Genomic DNA, 17,605 nt, shown 5'->3' on the forward strand with positions numbered 1-17,605 from the left:
ACCTCCTGGACTCTGACCTTGTTATGATCTTTTGCCGGTCCACAACCATTCTCTTTGCCTGCCCCTTGGATTATAATAAATATCAGAGAATCTAACCATCTGCCTCACGTGTCTGCATCTGGGTCTCGCCCTGTGCCCTTATAGCTTCTGTGGAAAGCAGTTGCAAAAGTAGTTTGACCCGTTTCCGAGAAACGTTACAAACCTGACATGAAGAAATGTGCATCGGTATTCAACAGTGTTTTATATGCTTGAGTCTGAGAAAGTAATTCCTCTTTAATTTATATAGTAGTGTAGTTTACAACAGCAGGGAATAATCATGTGATTTACACACAATGCTGTGTTAAATCCCCTTAACCATTAAAAACAACTTTTATGCTCTGTTAAAAGCCCTGCCACTTTGAAGAATGGCAATAAGACTCCCTTCAAAACCAATCTGTTTCCAATAAAGTGTTATTCTACAATTATTACATTGTAATTTACAATGTTACTATAGACTTGCATCAGGCTTGCCTGTTGCGCAGTGATGCATTGGACACTGTTAGCTCCCCATGTCTTAGATAGCTAACTCATCCGGTTATATAGGCTGTTCTCCCCTCATCAAAACCTCTCTAAAAGTATGTCATGTCAGATATAAATATTTTTAGATATTACGTATAGTATACAATATATGAACTATACAGTATACACACAACTCACAATAGGTTGGCATTTAATTTAATTTGTACAAACAAAAACACAATGATATAAAATATATATACAAATATACACAAAATGACATCTTTAACACCTTTCACCAAATGAACAGACATTTTCTCAAAATAGTTCGGTATGAATGATTATCGTCCGGGAATATACTGCTGTATACCATATAGTGTGTAATTAACGGAACATTTTGTCACAGTGAAACATAAAAACCTGATGTTGCTCATCCAAGCGGAGAGTTGATGTGACGTTTTGGCAACGGGCTAGGTGCCATCATATCAACTGTGGATCTTGTAAATGAGCTATTCATACTGAGTACAATACAGCTATGACCACGATTTAACAAAGAGTGGAAACACAGTAGAGAGTACCAGACATACTTCCTTTCAAAAATGCTACCAAAGGTTTTAGAGATCCTCCAACTGTCACAGAGCAGCATTCGTCAAATGCCAAAGATGGTGTAGCTTGAGGTCATGACTTCAAGAAAAAGTCGGGAATGAAGTCTTTTGGTTCTGTTCAGGGTCTGAGAGAGCGGGCCTCAGAGTGGGCATGTGATCTGTTGGGGATAACTGGATGTGTTGTTGTTCAGTGACCAGTAGTCGGTGTAAGAGAGGATGTCGTCAATGATCGGTAGTCCTGAGTTGAGTTCCGTGTACAGCCGCAGCTCTATTTCCGCCCCTGTCAGACGAACAAAACAAAGGAGGTCAGGGATGCAAGAGAATCACAGCTGAAAGATGGTACAGACTTCGTCTTACGTTTTGCAATAGTGACAGCGGCCTTGTTCGATGATTTGTGATGCAATGGTAAAAACTGAAGCTTAGGCTCTGGTCAAATCATTCACTTGTATGTCTGCCATCTATTTACCATATATGCGTTATCATGTTTCACACCTTATGCACATGAGAAAGAAATATTATTGATTGAAGCACTGTCCTCAATCGTCTCAGTGTTTTACATGTGACAGATTTGTTTAACAAATATGTTTACAATGGCCGACAGAATCCAGAGTTTTCCTATTCCTTTTCCTGTTTGTAGTCTTTCATTTTGACTAACAAATGTTTTACAAAAACAAAGCATGGAGACAGGACGAAAATCCTGCCATTGAATACTACAGTATAATTAACAGCCTGATTCCATCTAGCATAATTTACCTGAGTTATCACTCCATTGGCTCTCTGGACTGTGGTAAGACTCTGCAGTGTCGAAGGACTCTGAGGTGTCTACTTCATTGCTCAGGAACCCCTTGTCGTTTACACTGCCTTGCTCCCAATGCTGTGTCATCTAAATGAGCAAAACACAGGTGATGAGTCTGGTTGAATTTTTGTTAGGTTTAACTGTGTTAGAATTTCTAGTATTCAATACAGAATATGATCATTAAAAAAGCACACTGAACTTGTAGTGGTAGAGACAAACTTACCTCAATAAGGGTTTCTTGGTGACTGTCTTCATAGTCTGTAAAGTTGAAGAAGGGCAATTGGCATGAGCATTGTGCAAACCTCAATTACATTCGCAGCCCACACTCAAACACAAAGAGTTTAGTCAAACCCAAGCATCTAGCAAGGTTAATCTTACCCGTGGGGTGGTCTGGTGACACTTGGAAAGATGTGTAGAAGTTGTTGGTGCTGTCTGGGCCTATTTCCACACTGGTGGAACACTCTGGAGCAAATGTGAAATCATCTAGGTTGTCTGTGCTGTCTACTATGCTTTCCTGTGTCATACTGTCCTCCTGCGGGTGTGTGTTGGTATTGAGGTCCTCGGGGCAAATGGTTTCACTGTACACCATTCCCTCTGTCTTGATCTGTGACCCCTAGAAGAGACAATAGCAAAACATGAAGTAAGATTATAATGTTCATCTCTGTTGACACTGGCTTGGATACAGCCATGCACAGGTCTTTATATAGCAGAGGGAATACATTACTACAATGATGATAGGGATTCTAAAGTGGGTTGAAGGGATTCTAAAGTGGGTTGAAGGGATTCTAAAGTGGGTTGAAGGGGTTCTAAAGTGGGTTGAAGGGATTCTAAAGTGTGTTGAAAGGGGTTCTAAAGTGGGTTGAAGGGATTCTAAAGTGGTTTGAAGGGGTTCTAAAGTGGGTTGAAGGGATTCTAAAGTGGGTTGAAGGGGTTCTAAAGTGGGTTGCAGTTAAAAAAGGAATATCACCTTACCTTGTTATTTTTCTTTACAGTGTTTGCTTTTGACCTCTTGTTATTTGGCTTGGAGTGGACGTTCTTCATCTTGTAGACACGCACCGCTCCACTCCCTCTGTTGATGCTTTTGTCTTTCACTTCCTCTATGTCAGGAAGGGAGTTCATTGCACAGCGGAAATTAGCCTTCCATGTCTTAGGGTCCGGTTTAGTCTCGCCTTGTATGAATTTCCCTGCATCCACAGACAAGTGACATCATTGTTATTACGATGCAGTAAGTATATTGAAAAACCTTACGGTGCTGAAGTGCATATTGCGCAGAGCGTATGATGCATCTAGGTGAAATGACATTTTATTATGAGGGGCTATAGTAGGTAGTCTAGGTATGTGTTATTTGCTCACCTGTGTGCATGGCCCATTGCTTGAACAGACATGCGTCCTTGTTCAAGTCCCATCCATGACGTGCAGCATGCTTCCATGGGATGGAGAAAATCTTATTGTCCTGGACAAAAACCACAAAGCAAATGGGTTTAAAATGAGCGCCTCCTATCTCTCACCTCAGCTTCTCCTCTACATGCTTGGTTTTGAGTAGTCCTTCTCATGGGTAATAGTGCTTAATATGCTTGGAGCTGTCAATGTCTGGACTAAGTTCTCTTCTTACAATGAGTGTCCGCCACTGCAATGTTTCAGAGAGTATTTGTTTCCTTTGTACATAAAAATGAATTAGATGAGTCTGATGAGTCTTACCTTGTCCACCCATACCAATCCACTGATGGTGTTAGACTCAATCTTTTCCTCCAACCAAGGTCTCATTCTCATCCTAGACACAGGCATGGTTCCTGGGAGAGCAAGGAGAATAGATTAGCTGAGTTTTAGCCACATGGAATGTGGGGTAGATGTACAAGCATGTTACTCAGGCCCTCCCACTGCCCTTCTCAGTTAGTGCAGATGTTTAGTCCAGTGAAGCTGATGACCTAGCCTTGGCAGACTATAGTCTGAGATTAATGTGCATTCCCAGTAAACACTCCTATCCCCCTTGGACCAGCTCATACATAAAGCATCCTCCATTCAGGCTGCAAAGGCATCATTTCTTTCCGTAGCTATCATTAATGGCGAGCTGCCAGAAAATATGTGTACTGTCTTAATAAAACACAATTTTCCATTAACATTTCGTGCTTTCGAACAATTTAGGATGTTGAACAACGCGTTCAGCGAACGGTGTACAACATCCTAAATTGCCCGAAAATACAAAAATGGTGGTGGCAAATAATTGTGTTTTATTAAGACAGTACACATATTTTTCGGGGGTTCGCCATTAAAGATAGTTAAGGAGGGGAATTGTGCCTTTACAGTCTGAATGGAGGATGCTTTAAGTACGAGCCGGTCCAGGAGAAACACGAGTGTAGTATCTGGAATGCACATCAATTCTAGACGATATGCAGCTCAAGCGCCCACTACCGGATGCCTAGTCTCGTCATGACCAGGAAGTGTGATGTTGCCATGACCATTGTCAAAGACTGTCAAATTACTGGACTATCCAAATCAGTGAAAGAAAGCAGTACTAGTATTTCTGTCATGTGCATTTAATAGGACTACATTGAACGTCTTTAAAAGTATTTTTCGTTGTTTTATTCAAGCAGATAAAGAGTTTGGTTATACCTAGTGCATCCCAGGTTAAATGGAGCAGGTTCTTTAGAAGTGTTTAAAAAGAACACGATGGACATATTCAACAAATAACATGCACACTCTGATCGTGCACCGAGCAAGCGAACGGATTTAAACCAATGCATTACAGTGCCTAGATACGTTACAAACAGTGTTACACCTAGACCTACTAAAACGTGCAATTATTTATATTTTAACTAGAACTCTTGAAAAGTCATAATATACTACTGCAATTTTGTATTAGCTACTTGCATTACTTCGGCTAGGTTAATTCACCAACAGGTTTGCTTCAAGGCGCGTTCGTGTCAGTGTAATATTATCTGTCAAAATATGTGGACAATGCCCAATGACAAGATGCACGCTGCTGCACACACGTAAAAACAAATGCGAGTCCCTATTTTTTTTTAAATGCCTACAGGCCTACTATAAATACAAACCATATTGTCTATAATTATGTAAAAGAGAGCTATGAGCACTGTTTATACGTGGCCTAGTAGTGCATGCAAAAATCAAATGAAATCACTTACAGCTGCAATATGATGTCGCTTAATCCGATTGATTAGAAATGAATGTAGCCTAAAAGCAGGTCTTCTCTTTTGTAAAGATGGAGCGAGAAGTTGTTCCTCTGTTAATGCCTTGTAATATCCACTCTGGTCTTCATTGACAGTGTGTACACTCTGCTGAAGGAACAGTGGTTTTTATACAGAGATGCTGGGACTTCCCCACTTAGTAGCATGCATACCGGTTTGGCAGCAGTCCGCATCTGCGCCGAATGTCACAACAAGGACGGCGCGCTCAAACTACAGGCAACCTGATTTCCGAGAAATCATGCAGTTGTGAGCGAAGCTATGATAGCCATGATAAGGCGTGAACAGACCCAATAAAGTAGCTATGCATGTTGATCGTAGCAGTATAACGAAGTATAATTTACAATATCTAGGCTTTTTTATTTCTTATTGTTTTCAGTGAAAATGTTAAATTCTGCATGACTATTGATAGTTTATTAATTTAACTTGTGTTTATAAAATATATAGAGATGATGCATAGTAAACAGGCTATCTTACCAGTTAAGTAATCCTCCCACACGTATTCATATAATTTAATTGAATTATATTAGAGAAAACGATTCCATGATTTAATTGCATAACTATGCCACATACAACCAGTGGGTTGTATTTCTATTCTATTATTGGTGCAATTATGTCCCGCCAAGCATCAAAAGCCCAGGCATAGGCAAGTCCTTTTAAATAAATCGCAATCGAACTGAGAAGTCGCGCTTTTCCGGGAAATGGTGTAGGTATTAAAAGCACCGACAGGGGAAGTGTTGACTTGTTCAGTTGGTACAGGGTGCCACAGACTCCAGTCAGACTTCATGTAAGTCACTGCTGACACGAGCTGCTTGTTTACAAAAGAAAGCACTTATACCAATTGCCAACTGCTACACAGTTAAGTAATCATGTTATGCATTACTATTCAATAATCGCCAATGTTCGAATGTTAACAGCATGAAACTGCCATGCACTTTATTATAAGGACTTGGAGTGATCTGCTTTCATCTCAATTGTCTCATATTGCATAAATACAGAAACGCGTATTTAACAGTGTTCTGATTTACAGTGCAGAGGTTAATCCGTCAGGAAACCCTTCGTCAAGCAGGAACACGTCACCCGTCTTTTCCATAAAATTACTGTTGTGTTTGAGCTCGGAACGCGCGGGGGAGTTGTGTAATACAGTGTGTGGGTGTGTCCCAGTCCAATGAGGAAAAGCAGGGTATTTTCCTGCTGCGGAGTTTTTGCTCCGTTAAAAAAGCCCAGGGTTTTCCCAATAGAATAAAATGATATCTCTCTTTTAATGGTGGTCAATATTATTTGTCCTTTATACAAATCATTTGCATTATCACCAACCCAATGTGTGTATAATTAACTATTTGGTATATGTTATCCAGGAGGCTTCTCACATGCAATGGGTAGCCTAGTACTTCAATATGTTTTACATGGTTGCTAAATCCCAACCTGGATGCTTTGTAAGACATCCCTTGCATTTGTATAGTGCTTTCATTTCACTACTTCTCAAATTGCAACTCACCACAAATCTGTCTGAAGAGCAAATATAGACAGCAAACTTCTTCACGTCTTTAATTGCAACTCTTTTGAGGGCATGAGCATATAATGCATGAATACAATTTTTGGTTGATTCGTTTAAAGGCCTTGCGAACGTCCAGTATGTCTATAGAGCTCGCCAGCTTGTAGTCCGAAAAATCGGAAATGAACACCTCTGGTTCCTTCAGCCATTCCAATGGGGGAAATTAATGGGGAAAGAGTAGGGTTTGGTAATAAACACCGAATGTATGGTCTGAGGTCAACACAGACTTATATTTGATATTTTTTGTTCTATGAAATAACACCAGTCAGTTAACATGACCTTTATGAATTATTAAGGTTTTTTGTTCTTTGTGTGCTTATTTTGATTACTTAAATGCTTCAAAATGTTGTTTTTTTTTTAAAGTGACTGACTTTTAAATCAGTCACAGAATATGTATCAGAAATCTACACTGACGCCCCTGGGTCTTTATAAACCAAAAACTCACATTACATGTCTGAACAGATCAGATGTATAATATAATAAATGTCGGAATGTTAAACTGATGAGGAAAAAGTAGCCTCCATGCCATGCTTTGGAGATGAAGGAACTGAGAATAATAAATAGTCTGTTTGCAAGGAGAAATTCCCTCAAATGGGCATCTAAAGCTCTTCCTACAGAGGTCATACTACTAGAGTGAGTACATATACTGTATTGTCCCTGTCTGTCTGTCCTGCCTGTCTGGCAGTCTTCAGTGGAGGACAAAAAAAAATAAGTAATATCTACCCTGCTCCAGAGATGTTCACCCTGACACCATCCAGAGGGTCAATGCCAGCCTGTCTCAGACGGTGTGATATGCCCAAATCTACACCTGGCCCACCAGCCCATCTTCAGCCTGAACTGTCTTTAAAACAATGTATACCTGTGCAAAGAGTCAGTCCCCACCTTAAACGATGTTGCTGGTTAGTTTTGGTTAGCCTCCCTACTCCCATCACCAGGACAGGCCTGGGACACTCCTGCAGACTATGGTAGACCCAACCATGCAACAAGAGCTACACCAAGGCCTCCTGGGCACACCCAGAATGAAGAATTGGCAGCCACTCTGATCACCTGCAGCAGCTCCACTCATTTGGCAGGTGCTTCATCAGGGTGGACTGAAATCTGCCAACACTGCTCTCCCAGTTCCCGCACTAGCCACTGCATCCAGCGACTTGAGGGAGGTCTGTAAAGTGTTCAGTCTGCTCTGCTCTCATGTGGTTGACCAGGGACCTTGGCAAAGTCCCAGTTCACTCAACAAATAGCTGCAGATAACCCTATGCCTGTTAGCTCTTATGGGACTGAGCTGGGGGCTTACGCTAATGCACCTAAATGCGCAAACTATTGTTTCAAAATGGACACACCTACTCATTCAAGGGTTTTCTTTATTTTTACTCTTTTCTACATTGTATAATATTAGTGAAGACATGAAAACTATGAAATAGCACAAAAGTGTTAAACAAATCAAAATATATTTTTTATTCTTCAAAGTAGCCACCTTTGCCTTGATGACAGCTTTGCACACTCTTGGCATTCTCTCAACCAGCTTCACCTGGAATGCTTTTCCAGCAGTCTTGAAGGAGCTCCCACATATGCTGAGCATTTTCTGGCTGCTTTTCCTTCACTCTGCGGTCATAGCATCCCAAACCATCTCAATTGGGTTGAAGTGGGGTGATTGTGGAGGCCAGGTCATCTGATGCAACACTCCATCACTGTCCTTGGTCAAATAGCCCTTACACAGCCTGGAGGTGTGTTTTGGGTCATTGTCCTGTTGAAAAACAAATGATGGTCCCACTTAGCTCAAACCAGTTGGGATGGCGTATCACTGCAGAATGCTGTGGTAAATAGGGCTATTTTCTGTATACATTACAACCCCTACCTTGTTACAACACAACTGATTGGTTCAAACACATTTAAGAAGGAAAGACATTCCACAAAATAACTTTTAACAAGTCACATCTGTTCATTGAAATGCATTCGAAAGTGACTACCTCATGAAGCTGGTTGAGAGAATGCCATGAGTGTGCAAATCTGTCATCAAGCCAAAGAGTGGCTACTTTTTGAAGAATCTCAAGTATATATCGGTTTGTTTAACACTTGTTTGGTTACTACATGATTCCTTATGTGTTATTTCATAGTTTTGATCTCTTCACTATTATTCTACAATGTAGAAAATATAAAAATTAAGAAAATCCCTTGAATGAGTAGGTGTTTCCAAACTTTTGACGGCATCCAAATCTTTGCATTTTTGAGTACCCGATAAATGTTAGCTCTTGGTTGTAAAATGTGTCCATAAACCAGAATATACATTTATTTATTGCTGGGATTTACCTACCCCCTGCTGCCATGATGGATGTTATTGGTGCTATTTCCAAATGTGTAACACCTTTTCTGTCCTCGGAGTTGGTCACTTTAGGGGATTTGAATCTGGATTGGCTATCATTGGCCTCAAATCAATTTAAGAGTATATGCATTGATTTTAAACTAACTCAACTGATCTCAAAACCCACATAGCTAAATATGAAAAACCCTGGCAACTCCTCATTCATTGATTTAATTACATCACAACTCAGGATATGAGCCAGATGCAGACACGGGAGGCAGAGAGTAACGTTCACAGATGATGTTTTTATAAACACAGGGCAGGAAAAGGGCAAGTCGAGGGCAGACAGAGGTTCGTGATCGGGTCAGAATCAAGCAGGTACAGGACGGCAGGCAGGCTCGGGGTCAGGAAACAGGAGACAAAGGGCTGTGAGACATCGGTTTAATCTTAGACACATGAAAAGTGGGATGTATACGGAGGGTACGGGGCAACAGAAGACAAACAGCATAAGATCCTTAGCCCTACGGATCTTTGAGATGGGAAAGGGACGATAAAACAGGGGGATAAGTTTGCGGGCATCTACCCGGAGGGGCAGATGCCGAGTGGACAGGCGACAACGGGGAGCCGGGGTCCGGTGGCGGTCCGCCTGTCGTCGATACTTGGTGGTGGTCTTGAGAAGAGCCAACCGGGCCCTCTTCCAGGTATGACGACAGCGGCGGATGAAGATCTGGGCCGAGGGTTTGCTTACCTTAAAACTAACAGGTCTGTGAGAGCCGGAATTCTTACTGGTTGGTAGGTGATCAAATACTTATGTCATGCAATCAAATGCAAATGAATTACTTAAAAATCATACAATGTGATTTTCTGGATTTTTGCTTTAGATTCCGTCTCTCACAGTTGAAGTGTACCTATGATAAAAATGACAGACCTCTACATATACATTTACATTACATTTAAGTCATTTAGCAGACGCTCTTATCCAGAGCGACTTACAAATTGGTGCATTCACCTTATGACATCCAGTGGAACAGCCACTTTACAATAGTGCATCTAAATCTTTTAAGGGGGGTGAGAAGGATTACTTTATCCTATCCTAGGTATTTCTTAAAGAGGTGGGGTTTCAGGTGTCTCCGGAAGGTGGTGATTGACTCCGCTGTCCTGGCGTCGTGAGGGAGTGTGTTCCACCATTGGGGAGCCAGAGCAGCGAACAGTTTTGACTGGGCTGAGCGGGAACTGTACTTCCTCAGTGGTAGGGAGGCGAGCAGGCCAGAGGTGGATGAACGCAGTGCCCTTGTTTGGGTGTAGGGCCTGATCAGAGCCTGGAGGTACTGAGGTGCCGTTCCCCTCACAGCTCCGTAGGCAAGCACCATGGTCTTGTAGCGGATGCGAGCTTCAACTGGAAGCCAGTGGAGAGAGTGGAGGAGCGGGGTGACGTGAGAGAACTTGGGAAGGTTGAACACCAGACGGGCTGCGGCGTTCTGGATGAGTTGTAGGGGTTTAATGGCACAGGCAGGGAGCCCAGCCAACAGCGAGTTGCAGTAATCCAGACGGGAGATGACAAGTGCCTGGATTAGGACCTGCGCCGCTTCCTGTGTGAGGCAGGGTCGTACTCTGCGGATGTTGTAGAGCATGAACCTACAGGAACGGGCCACCGCCTTGATGTTAGTTGAGAACGACAGGGTGTTGTCCAGGATCACGCCAAGGTTCTTAGCGCTCTGGGAGGAGGACACAATGGAGTTGTCAACCGTGATTGCGAGATCATGGAACGGGCAGTCCTTCCCGGGAGGAAGAGCAGCTCCGTCTTGCCGAGGTTCAGCTTGAGGTGGTGATCCGTCATCCACACTGATATGTCTGCCAGACATGCAGAGATGCGATTCGCCACCTGGTCATCAGAAGGGGGAAAGGAGAAGATGAATTGTGTGTCGTCTGCATAGCAATGATAGGAGAGACCATGTGAGGTTATGACAGAGCCAAGTGACTTGGTGTATAGCGAGAATAGGAGAGGGCCTAGAACAGAGCCCTGGGGGACACCAGTGGTGAGAGCGCGTGGTGAGGAGACAGATTCTCGCCACGCCACCTGGTAGGAGCGACCTGTCAGGTAGGACGCAATCCAAGCGTGGGCCGCGCCGGAGATGCCCAACTCGGAGAGGGTGGAGAGGAGGATCTGATGGTTCACAGTATCGAAGGCAGCCGATAGGTCTAGAAGGATGAGAGCAGAGGACAGAGAGTTAGCTTTAGCAGTGCGGAGCGCCTCCGTGATACAGAGAAGAGCAGTCTCAGTTGAATGACTAGTCTTGAAACCTGACTGATTTGGATCAAGAAGGTCATTCTGAGAGAGATAGCGGGAGAGCTGGCCAAGGACGGCACGTTCAAGAGTTTTGGAGAGAAAAGAAAGAAGGGATACTGGTCCTGTAGTTGTTGACATTGGAGGGATCGAGTGTAGATTTTTTCAGAAGGGGTGCAACTCTCGCTCTCTTGAAGACGGAAGGGACGTAGCCAGCGGTCAGGGATGAGTTGATGAGCGAGGTGAGGTAAGGGAGAAGGTCTCCGGAAATGGTCTGGAGAAGAGAGGAGGGGATAGGGTCGAGCGGGCAGGTTGTTGGGCGGCCGGCCGTCACAAGACGCGAGATTTCATCTGGAGAGAGAGGGGAGAAAGATGTCAGAGCACAGGGTAGGGCAGTGTGAGCAGAACCAGCGGTGTCGTTTGACTTAGCAAACGAGGATCGGATGTCGTCGACCTTCTTTTCAAAATGGTTGACGAAGTCATCTGCAGAGAGGGAGGAGGGGGGAGGGGGAGGAGGATTCAGGAGGGAGGAGGATTCAGGAGGGAGGAGAAGGTGGCAAAGAGCTTCCTAGGGTTAGAGGCAGATGCTTGGAATTTTGAGTGGTAGAAAGTGGCTTTAGCAGCAGAGACAGAGGAGGAAAATGTAGAGAGGAGGGAGCGAAAGGATGCCAGGTCCGCAGGGAGGCGAGTTTTCCTCCATTTCCGCTCGGCTGCCCGGAGCCCTGTTCTGTGAGCTCGCAATGAGTCGTCGAGCCACGGAGCGGGAGGGGAGGACCGAGCCGGCCTGGAAGATAGGGGACATAGAGAGTCAAAGGATGCAGAAAGGGAGGAGAGGAGGGTTGAGGAGGCAGAATCAGGAGATAGGTTGGAGAAGGTTTGAGCAGAGGGAAGAGATGATAGGATGGAAGAGGAGAGAGTAGCGGGGAGAGAGAGCGAAGGTTGGGACGGCGCGATACCATCCGAGTAGGGGCAGTGTGGGAAGTGTTGGATGAGAGCGAGAGGGAAAAGGATACAAGGTAGTGGTCGGAGACTTGGAGGGGAGTTGCAATGAGGTTAGTGGAAGAACAGCATCTAGTAAAGATGAGGTCGAGCGTATTGCCTGCCTTGTGAGTAGGGGGAAGGTGAGAGGGTGAGGTCAAAAGAGGAAAGGAGTGGAAAGAAGGAGGCAGAGAGGAATGAGTCAAAGGTAGACGTGGGGAGGTTAAAGTCGCCCAGAACTGTGAGAGGTGAGCCGTCCTCAGGAAAGGAGCTTATCAAGACATCAAGCTCATTGATGAACTCTCCGAGGGGACCTGGAGGGCGATAAATGATAAGGATGTTAAGCTTGAAAGGGCTGGTAACTGTGACAGCATGAAATTCAAAGGAGGCGATAGACAGATGGGTAAGGGGAGAAAGAGAGAATGACCACTTGGGAGAGATGAGGATCCCGGTGCCACCACCCCGCTGACCAGAAGCTCTCGGGGTGTGCGAGAACACGTGGGCGGACGAAGAGAGAGCAGTAGGAGTAGCAGTGTTATCTGTGGTGATCCATGTTTCCGTCAGTGCCAAGAAGTCGAGGGACTGCTTACATGCTTTGTAAGTAGGAAAAACCTGCAAAATCAGCAGTGTATCAAATACTTGTTCTCCCCACTGTATATCTCTGACTCTGCTGGTGATCCTTCTAAATTGACTGAAGTGTGCAAATTCCTCTTCTTCTCTGTCTAAGCAAGTTCTGTCTGACTCTGGCATCATAACTTAAAATAATGCAATAAGTGATCATTTTAATCATCATTTTATCCCGGGAGGCTTTTTATTTGAGAGAAACTGTGGTTTAATTGACCCTGGTCAGTCATTCGACTGATATTTCCTCTGCCAGCCTTGAGCTGACTCAACGTCAACTTCTATTTACATTTAATTTCAATAATTGACGTCTGTATTGTACAAGATGCCTTGCTTAAGATTGATATAAATAAAAATACGCTGGGACTGATATGCTTGATCCATTTTTGCTGCAGCTCTCTGCCCCCCTGATTGCTGAATCATTAACCCATATTTTTAACCTGACGATTATATCTGGTACTATCCCTAAGGTTTGGAAATCTGCCCATGTACTCTCCCTTCACAAAGGTGGTGACTCTTCTGACCTAAATCATTATCATGCTATTTCTAAACTTTCTCATCTGGCTAAAATGTTACAATCCTTAATCAATTCTCAGCTAAGATCTTTCTTATCTTTGAAATGTATTCTAAATGTACATCAGTCAGATTTTAGACCAGGCACTATGTCTGCTGCATCCCTAGTTATAAATGATGTGATTAACTGTATAGATAAAAGGCATACCCTTTCATTATCCCGTCCTTGACTTTCAATACTGTTGATCACGGACCTCTAATTCAGAGGCTTTCCTCAATTGGCTTAGACCGGGCTGTAACTGATTTACAAATTACTTGACAGATATAACTCGATGTGTATCTGCTGATGGTGTTAAATCAGGTTTCCTGGATATTATGAAAGGTGTCCCGCAGAGGTCGATTCTGGGTCCTGTACTTTTTACTGTTTACATCAACAATATCGACTTGTCTGTAAAAAAAAAACTGTAACCTGCACTTGTATGCTGATGGTACTGTTGTGTATTCTATTACGGTAAGGACTGGTGCTGGAGACGAGAAGCAAGTACAGGGAGTGAACATTTAATGGAGAACGGACATCACACAAAAAAAGAACAGCGTCTAGACGGGGGGAACAAAATGATATGATAACAATAATGCTGACACGGGGAACCACCTGAGGAACAGACAGATATGTAGGGGAAGGTCAAACAAAGTGAAGAAGTCCAGGTGAGTCCAATGAGTGCTTATGCGCGTAATGATGGTGACAGGTGTGTGTAATGATGAACAGCCTGGCGTCCTCGAGCACGAGAGAGGGGAAGCGGGAGCAAGCCTGACAATTATCCCGCCGGTTGACCAGGCTCTATCTGAATTACAGTCTGCCTTCATAGCATAACAGAAAAACTGTATTGGCCTGAAATTAGTATTGAATGCAGGTACAACTAAGTATATGCTGTTCACTAGAGTGCATAAAAATAACTCTGATGATTTAAACGTATGTAACGTCCATATTGATCATGTCCCTGCTTACAAATATCTGGGTATCTGGATAGATGAAAAGCTGTATTTAAAAAAAGCATATTGATGAGTTAGTAAAGGTGAGAATAAAAATGTGCTTCTTCTATAGAAGTAGGTCCTGCCTCTCGTTAAATAGTAGAAAGCAGATTTGGTATTTTATTAGGATCCCCAAGCAGCAGCTACTCTTCCTGGGGTCCACACAGAACATGGAACATGACATAATACAGAACATTAATAGACAAGAACAGCTTAAGGACAGATTATTCAGTTGACATTCCTATTGGTCCTAGACTGTGGCGACATCATCGATATGAATGCAGCTGCCACTTCATTAAAGCCGTTAGATGTAGTTTATCACTGCGCACTGCGCTTTATTGCAGGAGACCATTCTTGTATCGTCACTGCATTCTCTGTCAGAAAGTGGGTTGTCCCTCTCTGATGTCACGTAGGTTGATACAGTGCTAATGTTTTCATTTATTAAGTCCTTTTACACAAAGTCCCACTGTACCTAACATCTTTACTAAACTTTAGACCACACCCGGTCTCAAGGATGGTTAACTCTGGAACTGTTTTTGGTCTCCACGAAGTAAGGTAAGTCTTGCATCTTATTTGTGGAACAACATTTGATATGTTGGTGCCTTTTAACGAGAACCTTTTACTGATGAATGTGTTTGTTTTTTATGACCAGGTTGTTCTTTCTACTTGCATTTTGTATTTATATTTTGCTGCATGTATTTTCTGTCATTTCTGTCATTCAGGGCTCATCTGTAAAAGAGACCTTGGTCTCAGTATGACTCCCTGATAAAAAATAAAGTTTAAATAAATACAAATCTGCTTTGACAGCTCTGTGACTTTGGATCAAATCAAAGCCACTGCTGATAATTCATGGTGGCGGCCCTGCCCCCCTTTAACAGCTGCTCTGCAACAGTTCTCCACTTCCTCCTTTTCCTCTCTCTCTCCCTCAACTCTCCCCCTTCCACCATGGCCACATCCCTCTCCATATACATGTTGAGTGGTGAGATAGGCAGGCCTGAAGATGCAATAGATAACCTGACATTCTTTATGGACATGGGAGATAGGGGAGGAGGAAGAGGAATATTGTATGGGAAGATGTTTTATGTGTGGAGCTTTGAAATCACATGGACAGAACAAGCTTCGGGGGGGGCATGCTGTCTTTGTAGTACAAGACACATGTCATCTTTTGAAGGAAATATCCCTTTCACTCTCTTATCACTTAATTCCATGTGTGTGTTGTGTACCCTAACATCTATGCAAGGGGCATTGCAATCATGCGATGAAATCCCTATTGTCCATCAGTAGGTTTTTGTCTCTTGCAACTCTTGCATGACCTCCCTGAATTCTCTCCTCAGTCTGTGGGTGCATTCCAAATTCCCTATATAGTGCATTACTGTATACCAGCCATATGGAGAGTAGTGCACTATAAAGGGAATAGGGTGCCATTTGGGATGCAAGCAGTATCCACCTGTGTGATCTGGGGTGTAATCATTAGCCAAACAGTTGCAAAACAAGAGTTTTGCAACAAATTCAGGTAGATCCCTCCCCGTTTAGTTACGTTTGCTTCACTTTAAGAAACGTTTCGCAACATAATCGACGTAATGAATACGCCCCTGACTGCCTGCCTCTGTTTAACATGTTTAATGTGGCCATGTTTGTCTTTTCTGCAGCAGGAGGAGGAAGATGTGACTGGTGGCAGGACAGGAAGTGACAGATGGGAGGTCCTGACAATGACCCACTTGATAAGGTCAGTCACGTGATGCAGGCATCACAATAACACAATTAGGCCTAATTTGTCATGCACTCCTCCCCCTCCCTGGCTCCCTCGGGAGACTGCCTCCAGGAAGTGTTTTAGGCTGCTCAAAATGTTTCAGAAAAAAATACAAAGGGGACATGTGTAGGCTAGGGCTAATCAAGATGTGTCCAGACTCCAGATTAACAGTTGCATAAAATATGCTGCAGTAGGCTTGACATTTTAAGGTGCAATATGATATACTGTATGTGTGACAAACCAGAAATCTAAAATGATCTCTGTATGTCCTTTTAAATGATCATGCAAATATTATGGTTGCAGCAGCAGGAATGCTTGCTTAGGAGGGAGCCATTTTCAAGGTGATGTGTCATGTCACGTGAGGAGTGTATCTCCAACCCATCTCCCTCTTGGGAAAATTTGAATCAGCAGAACACAAACATTCCCCACATTGAGATCCACTGAAATGTACTAAACCCAACTCCAGAATCCACTGTAACTCGCATAGCCTATATACTGTAGGTTTACGATATACAGTTGAAGTTGGAAGTTTCCATACACTTAGGTTGGAGTCATTAAAACTCATTTTTCAACCACTCCACACATTTCTTGTTAACAAACTATAGTTTTGGCAAGTCGGTTAGGACATCTACTTTATGAATGACACAAGTCATTTTTCCAACAGTTGTTTACAGACATATTATTTCACTTATAATTCACTGTATCACAAGTCCAGTGGGTCAGAAGTTTACATACAGTAAATTGACTGTGTGCCTTTAAACAGCTTGGAAAATTCCAGTAAAGGCTTTAGAAGTTTCTGATAGGCTAATTGACAATATTTGAGTCAATTGGAGGTGTACCTGTGGATGTATTTCAATGCCTACCTTGTGGTCCTTCTGTAGCTCAGTTGGTAGAGCATGGCGCTTGTAATGCCAGGGTAGTGGGTTCGATTCCTGGGACCACCCATACGTAGAATGTATGCACACATGACTGTAAGTCGCTTTGGATAAAAGCGTCTGCTAAATGGCATATATTATTATTATATTATTATTATATTATTATATTATTATTATTATATTATTATTATATTATTATATTATATTATATATAAACTCAGTGCCTCTTTGCTTGACATCATGGGAAAATCAAAAGAAATCAGCCAAAACCTCAGAAAAAATTGTAGACACAAGTCTGGTTCATCCTTGTGAGCAATTTCCAAACGCCTGAAGGTACCACATTCATCTGTACAAACAATAGTATGCAAGTATAAACACCATAGGACCATGCAGCCGTCATACTGGTCAGGAATGAGACGCATTCTGTCTCCTAGAGATGAACGTACTTTGGTGTGAAAGTGCAAATCAATCCCAGAACAACAGCAAAGGACCTTGTGAAGATGCTGGAGGAAACAGGTACAAAAGTATCTATATCCACAGTAAAACGAGTCCTATATCGACATAACCTGAAAGGCTGCTCAGCAAGGAAGAAGCCACTGCTCCGA

General features: G+C 43.0%; 2 protein-coding genes across 2 annotated transcripts in view; one reads left to right on the top strand and one right to left on the bottom strand.

Moving 5' to 3' along the window:
* LOC118390889 (long-chain-fatty-acid--CoA ligase 6-like) overlaps positions 1 to 17,605 on the top strand; it is a 78,974-nt gene that overhangs the window by 17,199 nt on the left and 44,170 nt on the right. Inside the window, exon 2 of the mRNA XM_052457634.1 lies at positions 16,025 to 16,101. The gene's annotated coding sequence lies outside the window, so the exon portion shown is untranslated. The remainder of the gene's footprint in view (positions 1 to 16,024; positions 16,102 to 17,605) is intronic.
* On the bottom strand, positions 693 to 5,204 carry irf1b (interferon regulatory factor 1b). Its single transcript, XM_052457635.1, has 8 exons — positions 5,040 to 5,204; positions 3,595 to 3,686; positions 3,250 to 3,349; positions 2,869 to 3,080; positions 2,275 to 2,509; positions 2,120 to 2,154; positions 1,854 to 1,983; positions 693 to 1,380 (listed from the first exon to the last, which is right to left on the bottom strand). Exons 2-8 carry the CDS (start codon positions 3,679 to 3,681, stop codon positions 1,241 to 1,243), a joined length of 939 nt encoding a protein of 312 aa, XP_052313595.1. The 5' UTR covers positions 3,682 to 3,686; positions 5,040 to 5,204; the 3' UTR covers positions 693 to 1,240.

This window comes from Oncorhynchus keta, chromosome 12, assembly GCF_023373465.1.
Source record: "Oncorhynchus keta strain PuntledgeMale-10-30-2019 chromosome 12, Oket_V2, whole genome shotgun sequence".
NCBI lineage: Eukaryota > Metazoa > Chordata > Actinopteri > Salmoniformes > Salmonidae > Oncorhynchus > Oncorhynchus keta.